Source organism: Salvelinus namaycush, chromosome 38 (genome assembly GCF_016432855.1).
Source record: "Salvelinus namaycush isolate Seneca chromosome 38, SaNama_1.0, whole genome shotgun sequence".
Taxonomy (NCBI): Eukaryota; Metazoa; Chordata; class Actinopteri; order Salmoniformes; family Salmonidae; genus Salvelinus; species Salvelinus namaycush.
The window spans coordinates 15,678,325-15,702,157 of NC_052344.1; the positions used below are offsets into that span (position 1 = coordinate 15,678,325).

General features: G+C 47.1%; 1 protein-coding gene across 3 annotated transcripts in view; it reads left to right on the plus strand.

Moving 5' to 3' along the window:
• The window catches only part of LOC120032148 (tubby-related protein 3-like), a 33,174-nt gene extending 9,628 nt beyond the window's left edge, over positions 1-23,546 (plus strand). For 2 of the 3 annotated variants that reach the window (XM_038978114.1, XM_038978112.1), the window contains exons 3-12: positions 7,793-7,844; positions 14,076-14,238; positions 15,356-15,562; positions 18,990-19,123; positions 19,389-19,580; positions 19,814-19,926; positions 20,109-20,226; positions 20,322-20,420; positions 20,835-21,006; positions 21,152-23,546. In XM_038978114.1, the coding sequence (XP_038834042.1) occupies positions 7,793-7,844; positions 14,076-14,238; positions 15,356-15,562; positions 18,990-19,123; positions 19,389-19,580; positions 19,814-19,926; positions 20,109-20,226; positions 20,322-20,420; positions 20,835-21,006; positions 21,152-21,285 (1,384 nt within the window). In that variant the 3' untranslated portion in view covers positions 21,286-23,546. The remainder of the gene's footprint in view (positions 1-7,792; positions 7,845-14,075; positions 14,239-15,355; positions 15,563-18,989; positions 19,124-19,388; positions 19,581-19,813; positions 19,927-20,108; positions 20,227-20,321; positions 20,421-20,834; positions 21,007-21,151) is intronic. The other variant, XM_038978113.1, reaches the window with a different exon arrangement.
• The last annotated feature ends 287 nt before the right edge of the window (positions 23,547-23,833 follow it).

The following is a 23,833-nucleotide window of genomic DNA, read 5'->3' on the forward strand; positions in this document are numbered from 1 at the left end:
AGAGAGAGAGAGAGAGAGAGAGAGAGAGAGAGAGAGAGAGAGAGAGAGAGAGAGAGAGAGAGAGAGAGAGAGAGAGAGAGAGAGAGAGAGAGAGAGAGAGAGAGAGAGAGAGAGAGAGAGAGAGAGAGAGAGAGAGAGAGAGAGAGAGAGAGAGAGAGAGAGAGAGAGAGAGAGAGGTATGGTGAGATCTGTCTGAACGGTGAGCATGTGGACTCACAGAGAAATTAGTGAAGCCCAGAGATGTTAAATTGTTCTAAGAGATTTCAGCAGGTGGTGGCAGAACCTTGTTTTTTTCCTCCCAATCTTCAACCATCCTCCATCACACACTCCCCCATCCTCCATCACACACTCCCCCATCCTCCATCACACACTCCCCCATCCTCCATCACACACTCCCCCATCCTCCATCACACACTCCGCCATCCCTCCATCACACACTCCCCCATCCTCCATCACACACTCCCCCATCCTCCATCACACACTCCCCCATCCTCCATCACACACTCCGCCATCCTCCATCACACACTCTGCCATCCCTCCATCACACACTCCCCCATCCTCCATCACACACTCCCCCATCCCTCCATCACACACTCCCCCATCCTCCATCACACACTCCCCCATCCTCCATCACACACTCCCCCATCCTCCATCACACACTTCCCCATCCCTCCATCACACACTCCCCCATCCTCCATCACACACTCCCCCATCCTCCATCACACACTCCCCCATCCTCCATCACACACTCCCCCATCCTCCATCACACACTCCGCCATTCCTCCATCACACACTCCCCCATCCTCCATCACACACTCCCCCATCCTCCATCACACACTCCGCCATCCCTCCATCACACACTCCGCCATCCCTCCATCACACACTCCCCCATCCTCCATCACACACTCCGCCATCCCTCCATCACACACTCCCCCATCCTCCATCACACACTCCGCCATCCCTCCATCACACACTCCCCCATCCTCCATCACACACTCCCCCATCCTCCATCACACACTCCGCCATCCCTCCATCACACACTCCCCCATCCCTCCATCACACACTCCCCCATCCTCCATCACACACTCCGCCATCCCTCCATCACACACTCCGCCATCCCTCCATCACACACTCCCCCCATCCTCCATCACACACTCCCCCATCCTCCATCACACACTCCGCCATCCCTCCATCACACACTCCCCCATCCTCCATCACACACTCCGCCATCCCTCCATCACACACTCCCCCATCCTCCATCACACACTCCCCCATCCTCCATCACACACGCCCCCATCCTCCATCACACACTCCCCCATCCTCCATCACACACTCCCCCATCCTCCATCACACACTCCCCCATCCTCCATCACACACTCCGCCATCCCTCCATCACACACTCCCCCATCCTCCATCACACACTCCCCCATCCTCCATCACACACTCCCCCATCCTCCATCACACACTCCCCCATCCCTCCATCACACACTCCCCCATCCTCCATCACACACTCCCCCATCCTCCATCACACACTCCCCCATCCTCCATCACACACTCCCCCATCCTCCATCACACACTCCGCCATCCCTCCATCACACACTCCCCCATCCTCCATCACACACTCCCCCATCCTCCATCACACACTCCGCCATCCCTCCATCACACACTCCCCCATCCTCCATCACACACTCCGCCATCCCTCCATCACACACTCCCCCAAACCTCCATCACACACTCTGCCATCACTCCATCACACACTCCCCCATCCTCCATCACACACTCCCCCATCCTCCATCACACACTCCGCCATCCCTCCATCACACACTCCCCCATCCTCCATCACACACTCCCCCATCCTCCATCACACACTCCGCCATCCCTCCATCACACACTCCGCCATCCCTCCATCACACACTCCCCCCATCCTCCATCACACACTCCCCCATCCTCCATCACACACTCCCCCATCCTCCATCACACACTCCCCCATCCTCCATCACACACTCCGCCATCCCTCCATCACACACTCCCCCATCCTCCATCACACACTCCCCCATCCTCCATCACACACTCCGCCATCCCTCCATCACACACTCCGCCATCCCTCCATCACACACTCCCCCATCCTCCATCACACACTCTGCCATCCCTCCATCACACACTCCCCCATCCTCCATCACACACTCCGCCATCCCTCCATCACACACTCTGCCATCCCTCCATCACACACTCCCCCATCCTCCATCACACACTCCCCCATCCTCCATCACACACTCCGCCATCCCTCCATCACACACTCTCCCATCCCTCCATCACACACTCCCCCATCCTCCATCACACACTCCGCCATCCCTCCATCACACACTCCCCCATCCTCCATCACACGCTCCCCCATCTTCCATCACACACTCCGCCATCCCTCCATCACACACTCCGCCATCCCTCCATCACACACTCCGCCATCCCTCCATCACACACTCCGCCATCCCTCCATCACACACTCCGCCATCCCTCCATCACACACTCCCCCATCCTCCATCACACACTCCCCCATCCTCCATCACACACTCCCCCATCCTCCATCACACACTCCCCCATCCTCCATCACACACTCCGCCATCCCTCCATCACACACTCCCCCATCCTCCATCACACACTCCGCCATCCCTCCATCACACACTCCCCCATCCTCCATCACACACTCAGCCATCCCTCCATCACACCCCCCATCCTCCATCACACACTCCGCCATCCCTCTATCACACACTCCCCCATCCTCCATCACACACTCCACCATCCCTCCATCACACACTCCCCCATCCTCCATCACACACTCCCCATCCTCCATCACACACTCCGCCATCCCTCCATCACACCCCCCATCCTCCATCACACACTCCCCCATCCTCCATCACACACTCCCCCATCCTCCATCACACACTCCCCCATCCTCCATCACACATTCCGCCATCCCTCCATCACACACTCCCCCATCCTCCATCACACACTCCCCCATCCTCCATCACACACTCCGCCATCCCTCCATCACACACTCCCCCATCCTCCATCACACACTCCGCCATCCCTCCATCACACACTCCCCCATCCTCCATCACACACTCCCCCATCCTCCATCACACACTCCGCCATCCCTCCATCACACACTCCCCCATCCCTCCATCACACACTCCCCCATCCTCCATCACACACTCCGCCATCCCTCCATCACACACTCCGCCATCCCTCCATCACACACTCCCCCCATCCTCCATCACACACTCCCCCATCCTCCATCACACACTCCGCCATCCCTCCATCACACACTCCCCCATCCTCCATCACACACTCCGCCATCCCTCCATCACACACTCCCCCATCCTCCATCACACACTCCCCCATCCTCCATCACACACACGCCCCCATCCTCCATCACACACTCCCCCATCCTCCATCACACACTCCCCCATCCTCCATCACACACTCCCCCATCCTCCATCACACACTCCGCCATCCCTCCATCACACACTCCCCCATCCTCCATCACACACTCCCCCATCCTCCATCACACACTCCCCCATCCTCCATCACACACTCCCCCATCACACACTCTCCCATCCTCCATCACACACTCCCCCATCCTCCATCACACACTCCCCCATCCTCCATCACACACTCCCCCATCCTCCATCACACACTCCCCCATCCTCCATCACACACTCCGCCATCCCTCCATCACACACTCCCCCATCCTCCATCACACACTCCCCCATCCTCCATCACACACTCCGCCATCCCTCCATCACACACTCCGCCATCCCTCCATCACACACTCCCCCATCCTCCATCACACACTCCCCCATCCTCCATCACAATCTCCCACATCCCTCCATCACACCCCCAATCCTCCATCACACACTCCGCCATCCCTCCATCACACACTCCCCCATCCTCCATCACACACTCCCCCATCCTCCATCACACACTCCCCCATCCTCCATCACACACTCCCCCATCCTCCATCACAATCTCCCACATCCCTCCATCACACACTCCCCCATCCTCCATCACAATCTCCCACATCCCTCCATCACACACTCCCCCATCCTCCATCACACACTCCCCCATCCTCCATCACACACTCCCCCATCCTCCATCACACACTCCGCCATCCCTCCATCACACACTCCCCCATCCTCCATCACACACTCCCCCATCCTCCATCACACACTCCGCCATCCCTCCATCACACACTCCCCCATCCTCCATCACAATCTCCCACATCCCTCCATCACACCCCCCATCCTCCATCACACACTCCCCCATCCCTCCATCACACACTCCCCCATCCTCCATCACAATCTCCCACATCCCTCCATCACCCCCCCCCCCCTCCCCACATACGCTGTGTTCTAGCAGTGAGAGTGTCTTGTAGGTTATGTCTGCCAGTGAGAGTGTCTTGTAGTTTATGTCTGTCAGTGAGAGTGTCTTGTAGTTTATGTCTGCCAGTGAGAGTGTCTTGTAGTTTATGTCTGTCAGTGAGAGTGTCTTGTAGGTTATGTCTGTCAGTAAGAGTGTCTTGTAGGTTATGTCTGTCAGTGAGAGTGTCTTGTAGTTTATGTCTGCCAGTGAGAGTGTCTTGTAGGTTATGTCTGTCAGTGAGAGTGTCTTGTAGGTTATGTCTGCCAGTGAGAGTGTCTTGTAGGTTATGTCTGTCAGTAAGAGTGTCTTGTAGGTTATGTCTGCCAGTGAGAGTGTCTTGTAGTTTATGTCTGTCAGTAAGAGTGTCTTGTAGGTTATGTCTGTCAGTAAGAGTGTCTTGTAGGTTATGTCTGTCAGTAAGAGTGTCTTGTAGGTTATGTCTGTCAGTAAGAGTGTCTTGTAGGTTATGTCTGTCAGTGAGAGTGTCTTGTAGTTTATGTCTGCCAGTGAGAGTGTCTTGTAGTTTATGTCTGTCAGTAAGAGTGTCTTGTAGGTTATGTCTGTCAGTGAGAGTGTCTTGTAGGTTATGTCTGTCAGTGAGAGTGTCTTGTAGGTTATGTCTGTCAGTGAGAGTGTCTTGTAGGTTATGTCTGTCAGTGAGAGTGTCTTGTAGTTTATGTCTGCCAGTGAGAGTGTCTTGTAGGTTATGTCTGTCAGTGAGAGTGTCTTGTAGGTTATGTCTGTGGCTGGGTAGAGTAGCGGTGGGTTCCTCTAACTCGCTCTGTGTCTCTGAATAGAGTCCCACTGCTACTCCCACCTTCTTCTCATTCTCCACTGTAGCTTAGCAACATGTACCCAGCAGGCCTTTTCACAGGAGTCCAGGAAAAGTAGTCCCAAACAACAGCCACCACTCTGACGGCCAGAGACAGGACTCTATGGAGAACTGTGTTTTAGATCTAGACTTGCTGTTGCTTTGTAGCACAGTAGTGCTGCTGTCTGATGCGTTGTTCTATTGCGTTATACAGTCCCGATACAGTATCATTTTTGACCTCACCAGGAAAGTGAGGAGTTTTGTAGCTTGAGCCCTAAGCTTTTCTTGTCAAGTTAGCCTACGTGGTCATGAACAACTCCTGGACAAAATGATATTTATTAACAACTACATGTTTCTTTACAGTGTGCAGATCATGCAGTCAGGCTAAGCTCAAACAGTTCTAGCCTAAGGTATGACAGTAATCCTGTATGACAGTCTTAGTTATGCGCAGCAGTGACACTGCTTTTTTAAGCGAACACCTTGGTAACATTCAATTCTAGCTCTGCCAGGAGATTTCAGTGCATTGTCCGCAGTTATTATTCACAGCAGCAATGCCCCCTGGTGGAATTCCATTGAAATTCATTAGTGTCATTGATGTAAGTGACAACAGGTTAGGCTTGGGCAATATACCATATACCGGGGTATTTACAGTTGAAGTCAGAATTTTACATAGACTTAGGTTGGAGTTATTAAAACTCGTTTTTCAACCACTCCACACATTTCTTGTTAACAAACTATAGTTTTGGCAAGTCGGTTAGGACATCTACTTTGTGCATGACACAAGTCATTTTTCTAACAATTGTTTACAGACAGATTATTTCACTTATAATTCACTGTATCACAATTCCAGTGGGTCAGAAGTTTACATACACTAAGTTGACTGTGCCTTTAAACAGCTTGGAAAGTTCCAGAAAATGATGTCATGGCCTTAGAAGCTTCTGATAGGCTAATTGACATAATTTGAGTCAACTGGAGGCGTACCTGTGGATGTATTTCAAAGCCTACCTTCAAATGCAGTGCCTCTATGCTTGACATCATGGGAAAATCAAAAGAAATCAGCCAAGACCTCAGAAGAAAATTGTAGACCACCACAAGTCTGGTTCATCCTTGGGAGCAATTTCCAAACGCCTGCAGGTACCACGTTCATCTGTACAAACAATAGTACGCAAGTATAAACCCCATGGGACCACACAGCTGTCATACCGCTCGAACGTACTTTGATGCGAAAAGTGTAAATCAATCCCAGAACAACAGCAAAGGACCTTGTGAATATGCTGGAAGAAACAGGTACAAAAGTATCTATATCCACAGTAAAACGAGTCCTATATCGACATAACCTGAAAGGCTGCTCAGCAAGGAAGAAGCCACTGCTCCAAAACCGCCATAAAGAAGCCAGACTACGGTTTGCAACTGCACATGGGGACAAAGATCGTACTTTTTGGAGAAATGTCGTCTGGTCTGATGAAACAAAAATATAACTGTTTGGCCATAATTACTGTTGTTAAATTTGGAGGAAAAAGGGGACCGCAAGCCGAAGAACACCATCCCAACCGTGAAGCATGGGAGTGGCAGCATCATGTTGTGGGGGTGCTTTGTGGAGGAACTTGGCACTTCAGAAAATAGATGGCATCATGAGGGAGAAAAATTATGTGGATATATTGAAGCAACATCTCAAGACATCAGTCAGGAAGTTAAAGGTTGGTCGCAAATGGGTCTTCCAAATGGACAATGACACCAAGCATACTTCCAAAGTTGTGGCAAAATGGCTTAAGGACAACAAACAAGTATTGGAGTGGGCATCACAAAGCCATGACCTCAGTCCTATAGAAAATGTGTGGGCAGAACTGAGAAAGCATGTGTGAGCAAGGAGGCCTACAAACCTGACCCAGTTACACCAGCTCTGTCAGGCGGAATGGGCCAAAATTCACCCAACTTATTGTGGGAAGCTTGTGGAAGGCTATCTGAAGCGTTTGACCCTAGTTAAACAATTTAAAGGCAATGCTACCAAATACTAATTGAGTGTATGTAAACTTCTGACCCACTGGGAATGTGAGAAATAAAAGAAATAAAAGCTGAAATAAATCATTCTCTCTACTCTTATTCTGACATTTCACATTCTTAAAATAAAGTGATGATCCTAACTGACCTAAGACAGGGATTGTTTTTACGAGGATCAAACGTCAGTAATTGTGAAAAACTGAGTTGAAATGTTTTTGGCTAAGGTGTATGTAAACTTCCAACTTCAACTGTAGATATACCGATGGTATGATTTTCAATACCTTTTTCAAAATGAAATAAGGCCCCTTGTGTGCACTTCCGGTAATACAAAATACCCCGGTATGGTACAGAAACGGTATGAAAATCTGCATACCACCCAACCTCGATCAGGGGTGCATTCATTCGTGACCACTGTAGCAAATTGTTTCCTATTGGAAATATAATAGATAAGAGATGAGACCCAGATAACAGATTGGTATTAACCACAGACCCACTTGTATTATGTCTCAGTCAGATATGAGTTATGAGTGGATAGTAACCATTTTGTCTTTCGTCTCTTCTCAGTGCCCTTGATGATGACAGCACCAGCCTCAGGCAGCAGAAGCTGGAAAAGCAGGTAATGACTAACTTTATTAAACACATTAAACTAGTTATGCCACATACAGCACCTGTTCAACATCATAGCCACTCTATAGACATTACAGCCCCCATAGACTTGTTCAGGGTATATGTCATGAGTATTCTATTTATGATGCAGAAATGACCAGACTAGTCCATATCTTATATATCTAGAGGCATTTTGTGTTTGATGTTTTGGTTGTTTTTGGTGTCTTTTCATGTTTTGTCAGAATTGTTTTTGAGGTCTCAGTCCATGTTTATAGCTGTGAGACTGTCAAGCTTGAACATTTGACTGGCAGCTAGTGTACAAATGACCTGGTTTTCTGCCACCGATGTCACTCAGGCTATGAATTTAGTTGGCTTTGTAATAGCATTTGTATTTCCGACCATCAGCACAGTAAGGCTGATTGTTATGAAACAGAGGGAAAACAGGGTGTCTTTGAACTCTTTTATTTTCAAAGGAAGTACAATTTGTCCAATTAGCAGAAAGAAACGTATTTTTCCGGAAGTGAATTGTTTTAGCACTCATTGTAGAGATAAAGCACCAATCTGCTCCTTTCTCAGCGAACAGCTCTTCCTGGTCTGCGTGTCTGATGATTGTTCCTTACAATCCCTCCTGCCTGCAGTATCCTTATCACCACCCACGCTGCTTTAAAGTGAAACGGACTGATTTGGTTTAAGAAACCAGTCTTAGGCAACAGTCACACAATGGAGTAAAAGATGGATGAGATGATTGGTAGGCACATAGACTGACTCGATGCCTGCGTCCCAAATGGAACCCTGTTCCCTACATAGTCAGAAGTAGTGCACTATGTAGGGAACAACCGTACACTTGTAGTGTACACTTGTAGTGTATTTGAGTTTTAAAAAGGCTTCTAAAGTTTGTAACGCTAAACCTAATCCAAACCACTAACACCTTACCGTAACCTTAATTCTAACCCGAACTCTAAACCTAACCCCTACGCTTAAAATAGCCTTTGTCCTCATGAGGACGTGGGAAATGTCCCCACAAGGGAGAATCTTCCTTGTTTTACTATCCTTGTGGGGACTTTTGGGGATTTTAGGTTCCCACAAGGATAGAAAAACCAACCCACACACAAACACAGACACTTGCAGCACCTCTATCCCCCTCCCTCCCTTTCTCCATCTCACTCATTCTCTCTCTCTTCCCCACTCTGCCCCGGGGTGAGTAACACCGCTGATTCAGTTAGTGACAGTGACCACCCAGACACACGCACATACACTCTAGTTCTCTCTCACTCACACTTTCTCACAGGCTGAGGAGGAGACACGGACTCAGAGTGAGAGGGAAGCTGGTGTTGCGTGGTTATCCTCGTGTTAGTTGTCTGATCTGAAAGCCTGATGTAGAGGGGGGCAGGGAGTCAGAGGCATGCCCGGCACGAGTGCTGCTCGGTGGGGGAGAGTTTAGACGTGACGGGGTCTCACAGAGCATGGAACCCTGAGCTCCACAGAGAAACTTCTGCACTTCACTTTTACTCTCTGTCTCACTCCGGACACTAATGGACAGGGTGGGTCAACACCTCTTATTCTCTGTTCTGTTTATGTCATTTATGGTTGACTATTTTGATCTGAGAGTAACATGGGAAGTTGTGTGTGCACAGGTACATGCTTGCGTGTGTTTATTTTGGTGTGTGTGTGTGTGTGTGTTTGCATATGTACGTGCTTGCGTGTGTGTACTGTGCATGTGTGCAAGCATTTGATTTCAGCTCATCCTGGTGATATCATTGTTATAGCCTGTCTCTGGTGGGACACACTTCCGTGGATGTGGGATATCTCCTAGTCTGCTATTTTCATTAGCCTCCTGTGTTTTGTTTTAGGCCTGTACAATGTCTTGCTCCCACAGCCTCAGGATGGTGAATGAAACAGTGTATTGAGTCATATCCTTTCCTCATATCCTATCCTCTGAAGTCTTTTGTTTAAATTGACAATAATACAATGGATTGTTTTAATTGTAGGGCAGTTTTGTTTCTAGTAGCCTACGTTCTTTTCTCCAGTTAAAAAAAAAGAATCCGATATTTAATCATTTAGTGGTATGATCTGTGTAATGGTGGTGTACTGGGAACAAATAGCCTATTCAACAGATTATATAAACTCTTTATGTTACTGTTTGAAAATGCACATAGTTGAACAATGAGTAGCCTAAATATTGCTCATTTTTCAGCCATACTCTATGTTCTGGTTATACACTCTTAGAAAAAAGGGTTCCAAAAGGGTTCTTCGGCTGTCTCCATAGGATAATCCGTTTTTGGTTACAGGTAGAAACCTTTTGGGTTCCATGTAGAACCCTCTGTAGAAAGGGTTCCTTCTATACCAAAAAGGTTCCTTCTATACCTGGAACCCAATGGGTTCTACCTGGAACCGAAAACGGTTATTTAAAGGGTTCTCCTATGGGGACAGCTGTATAACTGTTCAACGTTCTAGATAGAAAAAAAGGTGCTAAGAGTGTAGTCCAAGCAAGCTAGAAACTAGGTTTGAGTTCTGTTCAGTTTGGATAGAGTTAATTCAGTGAAGTGAAGTGTCGTTGCCGCTGATGAGTTCTGTCAGCGAGTGAGACAGTTCAGTGTCTGCTCTACTGCTGTCAGTTCTTGTGAGGTAACCGTTCTGTAAAAAAACGCTATTATGAGTTAAGTCCAGGAGTGGCCATTGCTAAGATTCCAGCAGCAATAGCATCTTAGTGAGAGAAAAACAGATTACACAAATATGGCTAGCATTTCCCAGACAGTTTACACAGGATGACTACTGCTAGCCAGTTTACACAGGACGACGACTGCTAGCCAGTTTACACAGGAAGACGACTGCTAGCCAGTTTACACAGGAAGAGTACTGCTAGCCAGTTTACACAGGAAGACGACTGCTAGCCAGTTTACACAGGAAGACGACTGCTAGCCAGTTTACACAGGAAGAGTACTGCTAGCCAGTTTACACAGGAAGACTACTGCTGGCCAGTTTACACAGGAAGACGACTGCTAGCCAGTTTACACAGGAAGAGTACTGCTAGCCAGTTTACACAGGAAGACGACTGCTAGCCAGTTTACACAGGAAGACGACTGCTAGCCAGTTTACACAGGAAGAGTACTGCTAGCCAGTTTACACAGGAAGACAACTGCTAGCCAGTTTACACAGGAAGACGACTGCTAGCCAGTTTACACAGGAAGACGACTGCTAGCCAGTTTACACAGGAAGACGACTGCTAGCCAGTTTACACAGGAAGACGACTGCTAGCCAGTTTACACAGGATGACTACTGCTAGCCAGTTTACACAGGAAGAAGACTGCTAGCCAGTTTACACAGGAAGACGACTGCTAGCCAGTTTACACAGGAAGATGACTGCTAGCCAGTTTACACAGGAAGACGACTGCGTGCCAGTTTACACAGGAAGACGACTGCTAGCCAGTTTACACAGGAAGACGACTGCGTGCCAGTTTACACAGGAAGACGACTGCGTGCCAGTTTACACAGGAAGACGACTGCTAGCCAGTTTACACAGGAAGACGACTGCGTGCCAGTTTACACAGGAAGACGACTGCGTGCCAGTTTACACAGGAAGACGACTGCGTGCCAGAGCAAAGAGGGAAGACGAAGAAAAAAACTAGACAAAAGAGTTTCAAAGTTGAATCAGATCCTGGGTCAGATGTGTGGCTCTTGATAACATTTTTAAATAGGATCTCATTGTGAAGCATTGTGGGGCTTTTGTTTCTTGTTTACATGGAATCTGTATCCTGTGTCCAAATTAACAGTCTGTTTCATTATGATAATCCATTCAGATGTTTTATTCATTTGTCTGCTATTTTTAGCCTTAGAAGAAAACCAAGAGGCGAGCCCTGTTCCCCTCTTAAAGGGATACTTTAGGATTTTATCTACTTCCCCAGAGTCAGATAAACTTGTGGATACCATTTGTATGTCTCTACGTGCAGTTTGAAGGAAGTTGCTATCTAGCGTTATCGCAATTGATAACTAGTGTTAACGCAATGACTGGAAGTTTATGGTAATTGCTAGCATGCTAGTAGATGCCATGGACGTCCAGTCATTGGGATAACGCTAGTTAGCATTGGCTCGCGAAACTACCTCTGACTTCCTTCATACTGGATGCAGAGGCATAAAAATGCTATTTATGAGTTAATCTGACTCTGGGGAAGTAAATAAAGGGCTTCATTGCCAAAAGCCCAAAGTGTCCCTTTAAAACAAAGCCTGTTTGAAATGTAAACCATCAGACTCCAAGCTGAAACCATTAAGCTCCCAGAGGCCTTTCATCTGGTCTTATTTTCATTTTAATCAAAGACAAAGTCTGGGTATTTAATGAATATAATTTTTCAGGTGCACCTTGAGATTCAGGTGTCAAATAGAAGCAGGCCATGATAGTGTGTGTGTGCACGAGCATGCGTGTGTGTGTGTAGGTACGAGCGTGCGTGTCTGTGCTTTTGTGTGTGTGCGCCTGTGTTGCATTGGCCCTGAATGTGTGTGTTGCGTTAGCCCTGAGTAATAAAACCTTTCTGCAGTGGTGGTTAATCAGCCCAATGAGGCTTCAGAGAGACAAGGACCTCTCGTCTCTTTCCAGCCCAGTTCATCACTAAACACCGCTTGTTGTTTTGATGCTCCCCACTAATTGAGGCAGTTACGTAACCCATCGCCTGCTTTGACCAGAGACCAGGACTGCAGGGCCAGCTGATAAATGTCACCATAATTCATGGAAATTGACCATTTCTCTAGTGTGAAGCTTTTTTTATATTCATAGAGACATTGTGCTGTGTATTGTTTAGCCAGAAATCTAAAGGGGGCCAACCCTCGTCGCTGTTGTCCCTAGTTTCCCAGAGCGTTTGTGATGGCTGTGACAATGTCAGCTCTAATGATCCCACTGCCTTGTCACTGTCCCCTGTCCCCAGTCTCTCTGTCCCCTTACTGAACAGAGCCTCAGCCAGCACAGCACAGAGTTATACGGTTCCACAGGAAGCAGCATTTCCAACTCTAGGTTTACTAAAGTAGTTTGAATTGTTTGCACTGTATGTGAAGCACTCTGTTACTTTGTCTCATAGCATATTTTACAACAGTCTAGGCTTACTTGTCCATGACCCATGTAAAAGGTGTTTCTAAATTGATTTCAATGGATTTGTTGCTGAAGGTTCCTTCACTGAGTAGCTAACTCTCTTGTGTCCCATTTCCTCAAGTGGTATTGCTAGGATACAAAGGTCCATTATTCTGTGACCTTTACTATGAGATAAATATAGCCTAGCCAACCTTACCTCACCTGTCCTGTTTCTATGCGAGTTGCTTATTCTGCCTTCCAATTTAGTGTCAAAGATACCGAAGGAAGAAAAGATGACATTTTACTGTGGCTAAATGATTTGCCAGGTCGGATCATGACGCTTGTGTGTGTTGTTTACAAAGCCATCTGGGGTTCCATCTTGAGATTCACATTGAATGGCCATCATGTTCTGTCCTCTCCCCCAACAACAGTGGGAGTGGTGAAAGACAACAACAAAGAATGTGGAGTCTATCAAGGACACTCTGACACGGTTACCATAGGAACATGCATCTTGTTTGACACCCCTGAAACGAAGCTGGCAAGCCACGATAATGAGTTTTTTTGCTCATTTGTTTTGTCGTATTGCTTCAGATAACGCTGAGAGCACTGTTTTTCAAAACAACACCACCACCACAAAGTGTTAATTCAGGGCCATAAGGGGCCATAAGGACAGAGTCGTTACTGATTGTCTGGTTCTCAGCATTTTGAATGATCTGGAAAAGGTCTACGGCTGTCTGTATAAGGTTGAATATAGATTAGTGTCTGGCTTGAGGATGAGGAAGTCATCATAAATTAATTCTTCCCCAGAGTCAGATGAACTCGTGGATACCAGTTTTATGTCTCTGCATCCAGTAGGAAGGAAGTTAGACGTAGTTTCGCCAGCCAATGCTAACTAGTGTTTGAGTAATGACTGGAAGTACACAGTCTACAGGTACGCATTACATAGCAGTCAGACCTCTATGATTAAAGAGTGTTTTAATGAGGGAAAGGGATGGTGTCCTCATGGACTGTGGGGAAGAGAGGCCAGGTATACCTGGACAAATACAGGTAGGGTCCAGAGAGAGAGGATCACTAGAGCCTTATCACCAGCTGTCAGTCCAGCTGTCAGTCTGGGGCAGGGAGGGAGGGCCGAACAGACAATATTTGCATGGTAAACTCTCACTGTCGTAATTCCCCTCCCGTCCACAGAGGGCGCTGTTGGAGCAGAAGCAGCGGCGGAAGCGGCAGGAGCCTCTGATGGTGCAGCCCAACCCAGAGGCCCGGCCCAGGCGCTCCAGGCCTCGGCGCAGTGAGGAGCAGGCCCCGCTGGTGGAGTCACGCCTCAGCATCACCAGCGATGTCATCATGGACGGTGAGCCTTGGTTCTTGGGGTTAGCTACTGTATTAGCTAGTTTTTCCGGGGTCAGCTCGCACGATCGGGATAAAATAATGGGTCTGAGGAAGCAGGATCAGGATCAGTGCTGAGCGATTGAACCCCAGTCTACAGTCAAGAGATAGACAGTTGTTGGTGTTGGCTGTGAAGAAGAATACTTTTATGATCAATTTGCTTTCCAGTCCAGAGTGAGGGCAGTACATCAGGTGAGGACAGTGAGAGGGAGTGGTGGGAGAAGGTGGGGCCAGGCCCCATGTTGCCCAGGAAAGCAGGGAGAGGGCCAGTCATGGAGTTCACTCTGGAGGAGCAGAGTGGCCTTCCAGATCGAGGTAAAGGAGACCAGTTAGGAAATACAAGACTAGAGAAAAAGTGCTTATATAGAATAGGATCATAAACATTGGTGCATCCCACTTCTGATACCAATCACCTGTACATTGGCATGCAACATATTTTAGTATCTCACATACTGGGATACAATACAATGTTCCTACAAACAATCAGGAAACTAAAATGTTGAGGTGTGTGTGTGTGTGTGTGTGTGTGTGTGTGTGTGTGTGTGTGTGTGTGTGTGTGTGTGTGTGTGTGTGTGTGTGTGTGTGTGTGTGTGTGTGTGTGTGTGTGTGTGTGTGTGTGTGTGTGCTCGCGCGTGTGTCTAATAACGCCTCCCTCAGTCTTGGGACATGTGGAGAAGCGACTGTTCAAGGTAGTGGAGGAGACACCCAGGAAGCTGTTCTCTCTGATGCCCAGAGGGGCCTTCAGATGGGGAGGCGAGAGTCACATTCAGAGAGGCAGAGCAGCATTCAGACTCCCAGGCAAGAAAAGGGCCACTTGCTCAGTGCATATCACTCCATGGCACAAGGCTAAGCTCTGACATGAACATAGAGGAGAGGTACTACAGAGAAACGCAGCTGCAAGCAGACGGCTAAGTAATAAGGAGTAGGTACAAATCAAATCACCTTCGGGAAGCACAGATAGAAATACAGGAATACAGAACAGCTCTTGGAGAAGTAAACAGCTGGATGCTCAAACACACAGACAGAGGACAAAGTCATTAACATAATTCAAAAAACGTCTGTGAATGCGCCCCACCCTGCAGGTATCGACGGCCCTGCTGCCTTCATGGGCTCTGAGGCCCCAGACCTGGGCGCCAAGATCCAGATTCTGTCGGTGAGCAAGTCCCAGCCCCTGTCCCTGTCCCAGCCGCTGCACCAGTCTCCCCTCGCCGAGGAGCCTGACCGGGACGGGGACACGGAGACTCTGCTGGAGCCCAAGACGGACATCCACGAGCTGCTGCAGAAACGAGGTGAGCCGGGGGGGGGGGGGGGGGGGGGGGGCTTGAGAAGGGGGTTAGGGAGTCAGGACAGCCAGTTTGGACAGTGTTAAAGTGTTAAAGTACAGTGTTATAAAGAGTTCTGTCAGTAGGTAAGGCTGGGGGGTTTCCTGAACACCTTACCTGACCAGGAAATACTCCGGGACCTAGTAATGGTCAGACCATGTGACCAGGAAACACTCCGGGGCCTAGTTATGGTCAAACCATGTGACCAGGAAATACTCCGGGGCCTAGTTATGGTCAAACCATGTGACCAGGAAATACACCGGGGCCTAGTTATGGTCAGACCATGTGACCAGGAAACACTCCGGGGCGTAGTTATGGTCAAACCATGTGACCAGGAAATACACCAGGGCCTAGTTATGGTCAGACCATGTGACCAGGAAATAGTCCTAGCCCTATGACCTACACAGCACAGACAATGTCTCATACGCAGTAGTGCTATAGACAGAAGACCTAGGAGAGCGTGTACACATGCGAGTCAGTCATTTATATCCTCATCGTCATCTACCCTGATAAATCCTCTGGGTCGCCTCAGCACACGAATACCAAGCAGCTTCAGAGATCACATCCCGTCTGCTGCTCTGGCGGGCCTCACGGCTACACCGACAGGGCACTCAATATAAGTGTCTCTTTCACACCTCTGGGCTGGTAGAGGCACTTTGTAGTCGTGAGAGGACAGGCTGAACTGAGAGAGAGAGAGAGAGAGAGAGAGAGAGAGAGAGAGAGAAATGCAAGATAGAGTGAGAGGTAGTGGGTGAGAAGATAAAGAAAGCAAAGGAGGACAGATGAGAAATGGGAGCGTATCAGGTCAACATCGTTGTTCAGGGACAGTCTCAAGAACTGTGAAGGTTGTGGTTTATTGTTGCAGCTGTTGCTGCTGTCCTTTCAGTTACCCTCATTAAAAGCCATTGCGCAGTGCTAAAACCTTTTCCCTGTTCTGGGATACTTTCTCCTCCCAGGGCTATGGTGCTGCAGTGTGCAGTTAGAGAGACGGCGGAGGGCGAGGTTGATGGTGACACAGTGAGAATTTGATCATTTTATCATGTGTAAGGGGCAAGAGTAGCATCCACCTACCACAGTACCTATTTATGCCACCTCACCTCCCCTCCTTCTGGCTGGTCCACGAAGAGTGTTGAAGTCTCTTTCATTTCCTGAGACTAATTCAATATCCTTCTGTACTGTTACTGTGCTAAATGACAAGCTAAATTAAGATAGCCAGGTCTATATCCGGGAGAGAGATGTATTACCTAGTTAAACCTGAGACCCAGATTAAGGGCAGCATATTACTGCATTAGCCTCAGTTTTTAAGGATCTTCTCCTGGACAGCAACAAGAGGGCAGGTGACACTCCCCTCTCAATAATGCAAACGTTCATCATGAATGAATGTCTGGTCTGCTTAGTGCTACTGAGATCCAGCCTGTCCTCAGGTGCCTTTAGATAGTATCTGTCTGCCTGGCTGCCCATGCTTTTTTATTTCCCAGTGGAAATGAATTCAAATGGAAACGGCAAAGGATTAGTAATAGCCTACTGCCTCCATTTGGATTTGACTTGGGGACGCTATTCAATCAAAACTGGTCAGTGAGTTCCCAAGTTCTTCATGTGCTGTGAGACAGAAAGGGGTTGAAATGATCACGTTGCAAGTTTTGGTTTTACAACCTGAGCTTTGACATTTTACATTTGGCTGATTTAGTAAAAGCAGTGAGTTTACAAAACTTTGTGTGTTGTTTAAATTGATGCCTTTGAGTCACTATTAGAATGTAGCTGACATTTGCGGTCTGTATTTAATGTTTGGCAGTACCCTGACATTTAGACACATCTCTGGGGCTAGATGGAGTGAACACCACTGTGTACATATTGTTTCTAGCCACGTTGGCCAATACATATGTGTCTGTCTACAGAGGCGTGGGACATCTCTCTCTGCCCCTCCCCCTCTCTGACTGACCCCGCCAACGACAGGGTGGTCCAGTTGGTTGGTGCAGTGGAGAAGGGCCCAGAGGAGGGGCCGGAGGAGGGGCTGGAGGAGGGGCCAGAGCGCCCACTGTCTGCCAGGGAGAAACTACTCCAGTCAGGTAGTAGAGAGCAGCCTGCCGTTCCCATGGTGACAGGGCTGAAGTGAAGGTTGCTGGGTTTCTGTCTCTCCCTCCCTCCTTTCCTCTCTCTCTGCAGCACTAACTCTATGGAGCAGAGGTGAAACTGAGGGAGGATACAACAGTGAATTATATAGTAACTGGTAATAACCTAGTCATTGGATGTAAAGTGCTAGATATCATACTCTGGCCTCAAGACACACCGAAGAAAAACATTTCATATTTATTGTATCATCAACAATGGAACACATTGAGAGCAGACATTTTCCCCCTTCTCACTTTGAATTATGCTTTTGCACCTAAAAAATGCTTTCTCATTAAAATATTCCACAGCACCAGCCAGTCACGGCTGGTAAATCCAATTAGCAGCATTACTGACACCAGTCCAGAGCAGCTCCCACAGAGGCCTGTCTGACCACACCGTGCTGGGTCTTTCTGGCTGGCATCTCTCAATAGGATTTCTGCTTTCCCTCGTGCCTAACTAACCCCTTTACATTGGACTATCAGGGCCGGTTCTGCGGACACCGATTACTCCTGGACTGAAAAGCATGCTTAACGTGCATTTAGTACAAGACTAGGCTTAATCTGGGTCCAGGAAACCAGCTCTCAGTGATGGATAAAACACACTGAAGATGGAGAATCTATTGTCTTGTATTTCAACAGTATTCTTTCCAGTGTGGAAATGTATAGGGCTCTGAAGTGGACTAACAGTGGTGTCTGGGGATAATGAAGGCTGCTGGGATGGCTAGAGGTTCATAACAGGTCTCTTCTATCGTAACCTGGTTACTGGGTAGTCTCGTCTGTTCTATACAGAAAAGTTCTTCCTCAATGGGTCTCAACAGTTACTCAGCACTATTTCGCTTCCGCTTTCCTTCCTATCCTCTGCCAGCTGTTTTGAGGTTAGGTTGTCTCCTCAAATATTTTGGGCCTACTAAATATTTCAAAGAGCAGTTTTAGCTGCATATTGTAATATGTGGCCTTTTCCGATTGCAGAAATATTGCATCAGTTCATATTTTCAACTGGGGTAGTATGATGACTTAGTTGGAACAAATGAAGAAATACGTTGCCCATATCCATTACATGCAGGCTAATCACTTTGGGTCCCAGGAGAAAAAAATCTCTCCTTCTTGAGTCATGGCAATAAGAACCTATGGGATTACTGAGGAGATATGGAGGAGTTTTCAGCTTGGCTGGGCATCTGAGATGATCTCTCCTGTCTGCATAGAACCCTGGGTCCTCCTGATCCCAACCAATGGAGTGTAAGCTGTAGGCCACATCTCCCATAGTGCATTCTTTCTCCCATGACCAGGTCTGTCAGGCAGTATGAACTACGAAGAGGCCAGTGAGGATGAGGAACACGGTGACGAAGACCGGACACGCTCGCTGTCCCCCAACCCAGAGTCAACCCGGCCTGCGTCTGCCTCCAGCACAAAGTCCAACACAGTGAGTCCAACCATATAGTTGTCTCTGTCCTGTCATATCATTAGGAGCACACACATAGCTATGTGGCTATGGCTTGTGAGATGTCTAATGTGTTCATTACACATGGCAAATCAACTTGTCACTTGAAGACACTGAAACAACAAGATGGCAGATGAATGTTGTCCCCCCTACTCCTGGACCATATCTCCTTTATAACAGCGATTGGCCGGTATGTTTTGTGATGTAGCAGTGTGTGTCCCCCCCCCCCCCCCCCCCCCCCTCACAGGAGTACGTGACACCGGGGTCGCCCACGGCGGAGAGCGCCCTGATCGAAGTGGACAACCTGGAGGAGTTTGTGGTGCGTCCCGCCCCCCGTGGCATCACCGTCAAGTGCCGCATATCCCGGGACAAGAAGGGAATGGACCGCGGCCTATACCCCACCTACTTTATGCACATGGAGAGAGAGGACGGCAGGAAGGTACATTTGACCTCACATCCTGTCATGGTGGATTAACATGGAGACAAGACTTAGATGGGTTTCTTTTATCATCTTATTTCACAGGCCTGTTTAATTTTATTTTCCTCAATAGCTACATTTGAAATGGTATGAGAATATAAAGTACAAGTAACACCTGTTTTGATTGCGGTGATTAAAATGATGGTTTGTGAGTTTCCCTCTCACCCTGAGTTTACTCTCTTTGTTTCACCCAGCAGTTTCTTCTGGCTGGGAGGAAGAGGAAAAAGAGCAAGACGTCCAACTACCTGATCTCAGTGGACGCCACGGACCTGTCACGCGAGGGAGAGAGCTTCATGGGGAAACTGAGGTAGGACCATATCTCACTCGTCTCACAACTCTAAATATAATTCTAAATCTTTGCTGATGAACAATTTCCATATTGTTTTGAGCCCTCGGCTGCATCTGATAACCCTATTGGGTGGGAAGTGGGATTGTGAGTGCTGGAGGGACATTGTAGACTCTAATGTGATTGGTCTGGTCATCCTGCAGGTCTAACCTGATGGGGACCAAGTTCACGGTGTATGACCAAGGCACCAACCCCTGTAAGAACCCTGGAGCTCTGCTGGAGGAGAGCAACACACGACAGGAACTCGCAGCCATCTGCTATGTGAGTGTACACACACACACACACACTAATATTATTGAACCTGTAAGGTTGTGTGATATTCTGTGACATTCTGATCTCCTGTGTTCTCTCTGCAGGAGACCAACGTTCTGGGGTTCAAAGGTCCCCGCAAGATGACCGTCATCATCCCAGGCATGAACATGAACTTTGAGAGGGTCCCCGTCCGTCCAAACAGTGTATGTATCAGCCCCATGGGACTGTACAACTCCAATCACTTCTTCTAACATTTGTAGTCACTGTACTTGTTATGCACAGTAAGAGAGAGGGGCGTGTCAGAGGGCATGATTGATTTAAGACTCTGGCATTCTTACATCTTGAAATAGAAAATCATTTAGCACAATCTGAATAATGAAGTCAACATCATGTAATGGAAACTAAGGCTAACCCACTAAGGGCTGTGAGATGTGGTCACTGGGGAGTGACGTCAGATCAGATGGTTTGGATGTCTGGGTCGTATTCATTAGGGCACGCAACGGAAAACTAAATAGAGCGTTCTTATTGGGTAAGTCAAGGTTGTCACTCCCTGTTTCAGTCCTATTTCTTCTGTTTAGTGCCTAATGAATACAACCCCGTTGTCTGTGTGTTTCCAGGAGCAGGACAGCCTTCTAAGTAAGTGGCAGAACCACTCAGTGGAGAACCTGATTGAGCTGCACAACAAGGCCCCTGTGTGGAACGACGACACCCAGTCCTACGTGCTCAATTTCCACGGCCGCGTCACACAGGCCTCTGTCAAGAACTTTCAGATCGTCCACGACAACGATCGTGAGTTGATCCGTCAGTGCTTCTCTCGACTCTCGCTCTTTTTTCTCTTTCGCTCTTTTTCACTGTCTATTTCTCACTCCCTCTCCTTGGGTAGAATGGAATAATGATTTCACATTATTTAGTCGTCTCTTCTCTCTTCCCTCAGCGGACTACATCGTAATGCAGTTTGGTAGAGTGGCCGAGGACGTATTCACCTTAGACTACAACTACCCCATGTGTGCCCTGCAAGCCTTCGCCATTGGCCTGTCCAGTTTTGACAGCAAACTGGCCTGCGAGTGACCAACTCCATCACGACTCCTAACTCGCCATTCCCTCCATGGCCCTTTCAACCCACTCCCTGCCCCTCCAAAACAACGCCAACTCCACAACACCGCCCCTCCACCTCACCGTCACAGGATTCAGCACCTTCCTTGTACAGTCAGCAGTCAGCTCACCAGCAGTCTGCCACTATGGAAATAATCATGAACTATGACCTCTCACCCCTTCGTGGTACATCCAATCATGGCACTCGAATCATGCTGACTTGGAGAGCGGATGAAGAGAGTGGGTGTGTGAGAGGACAAAAGCAAGTAGATTTGGGCGGAGAATATAGGATTTTCCTTATCGGCAGAAAAATGAAATTACCATCCACAAAGGGAAACTTGTCAAATCATCAAGGCACCTTTGTTTTTATTTGTATTTATCTCTGTAGTTCTGTTTCAATGAGTTTGTATTGCTTTTTGTTGCGTTAGCTGTTGTATATTGGTGATTTTATGTGTATTGAAATTGATTGAAAGGGAAAAAGGACACCAAGCATCATAGCCCAAAGTGTCGTGGGCACTTCCTGTTAGGGACAGGACTTCTAACACAGACTAGACCAGGTCACAGGAGATGGTGTCTGATTTATTTCAGATTTTAATGTTTTATAGGCCTCAACACATGTCTGATGAACTTATGAGTTTTTAGCAGATGCTTTTAAAGTTGCCTTTAATGTTGATTCCAAGTGTCATTTTACTCCATTTGACATTCTGTTGCCTTCCACAATCACTGTTGTGCGATTCTTTTTTTGCAGCATCAAGATGTTCAATAACTCTAACGTTAAACTATTTCAACCCTTTTTTATTTTCTTCCTCTTGAAGATGAATTTCTCGTAATCACATTTATTTGCCTGCATATCCATCCAATGTGTCCTCATCTGTTTTTTGTTTTAAAAACACACGTTAGTAAAAGTATCTCAGTAGCATTCTGAGGAGTTTGGAACGGAACATTTCTTACTGCAATTCCTTTGTACATGTCATTTTGTGATGTCTTAGCCCCATGTCAAGTTAAAACCTCACGGGAAAGTCAATAGAGTTGCCCAGCAAGCACGATTAAAGGATTTTATTATAGTTTTATATAAGATATGTCTTAATGTTTGGACATATGGCTCATTGTCAAATATCATGAAATGTCAGTCCTAAATGTCATTTCAATGTGTGGAATACAAAAGAGTTAGCCTGGAATCCAAACAATAGAGGAATATTCCGTTTGGATTCCAAGTCACCCTGTACTCAGTCTACATTATATGCCAAATTTATCTACCCATTTAAAATGACACCAGATTGGATAATAACACTACATTATATATGTACTGTAACTGGAAGTGCTACTCTGTTCAGCAGACTACACTTGTACTGTACCATGAAGTCATTGATAACCCACTGGGCAAGAACTGGTTGGATCAACGTAGTTTCCACGTCATTTCAACCCCAACATTTGAGGTGATGACTTTGAATCAACGTGGAACACTGATTGGATTTGCAAAAAGGAATTGCGTCTTTTTTTTAACCCAACTTTTAAATCCAATGGCTGGGTCAAATGTTTGGTTGATTTCACGTTGGTTGACAACTCAACCAAATGTAAATCAAAACTAGACGTTGAACTGACGTCTGTGCCCAGTGGGAAATTACTTTTGGGGCAACATTTAAGGTGCAAAATAGTTCAAATCTGTGCAAAAATAAATAAAAAGGTGAGCATAGAAAGTTATTTAAGTAGAGTTTTAAGTACACTGAAAAATGCATAAATAGTGGCCTTTTTTACAACGCTCGTTGCTGAAGAAAAGTTTCAAATTACATCACAATGCCAGATTATTACTTTTACAGTATTTTTTGCACAGGTTTAAACTATTTTGCACCATGAAGAAGTCCCCCTTGATTAAAGTTTCAGCTGGATGGATGTGCTATAGAGATGATTCTGTCCAGTACTGTGATTCTTGTTCTTGGAGGATTAGGAACATTCCTGGGTAACCTGCAGGATGCATTTGATTTCTGTCCAAACAAGACAAACACTGATTATGTGTGACAGTGTCGGGAAACAAAGTTAATTCACAAGATGTACTGTTTGAAAGAGGGAAAGTGTTTGTTTTTACAAAATATATTAAAGCGAGAAATATAACGTTTTACTACAAGATACTTATGGGGAAATGCATGCCATTGATAACTTAACTTTCTGACAATTTTGGGGGGATTGAATTTCAGAAATATGACTGTAAATAGAATAAATTCAAGATATTGTAAAGTGAACAAGACTCCCCTTGTAAGCTTGAGTAATTCATGTATTCAGTAAAAAACATTTATTTGGACCTACAGTGCTGTGAAAAATGATTTGCCCCCTTTCTAATTTTCTCTACTTTTGCATACTAAATGTTATCAGATCTTCAACCAAAACCTAAAATTAGATAAAGGGAACCTGAGTGAACAAATTACATACGTATCGAATTTATTTCATAAACAAAGTTATGCAACACCCAATGCCCCTGTGGGAAAAAGTAAGTGCCCCCTTAAGCTCAATTACTGGTTGTGCCAGTTTG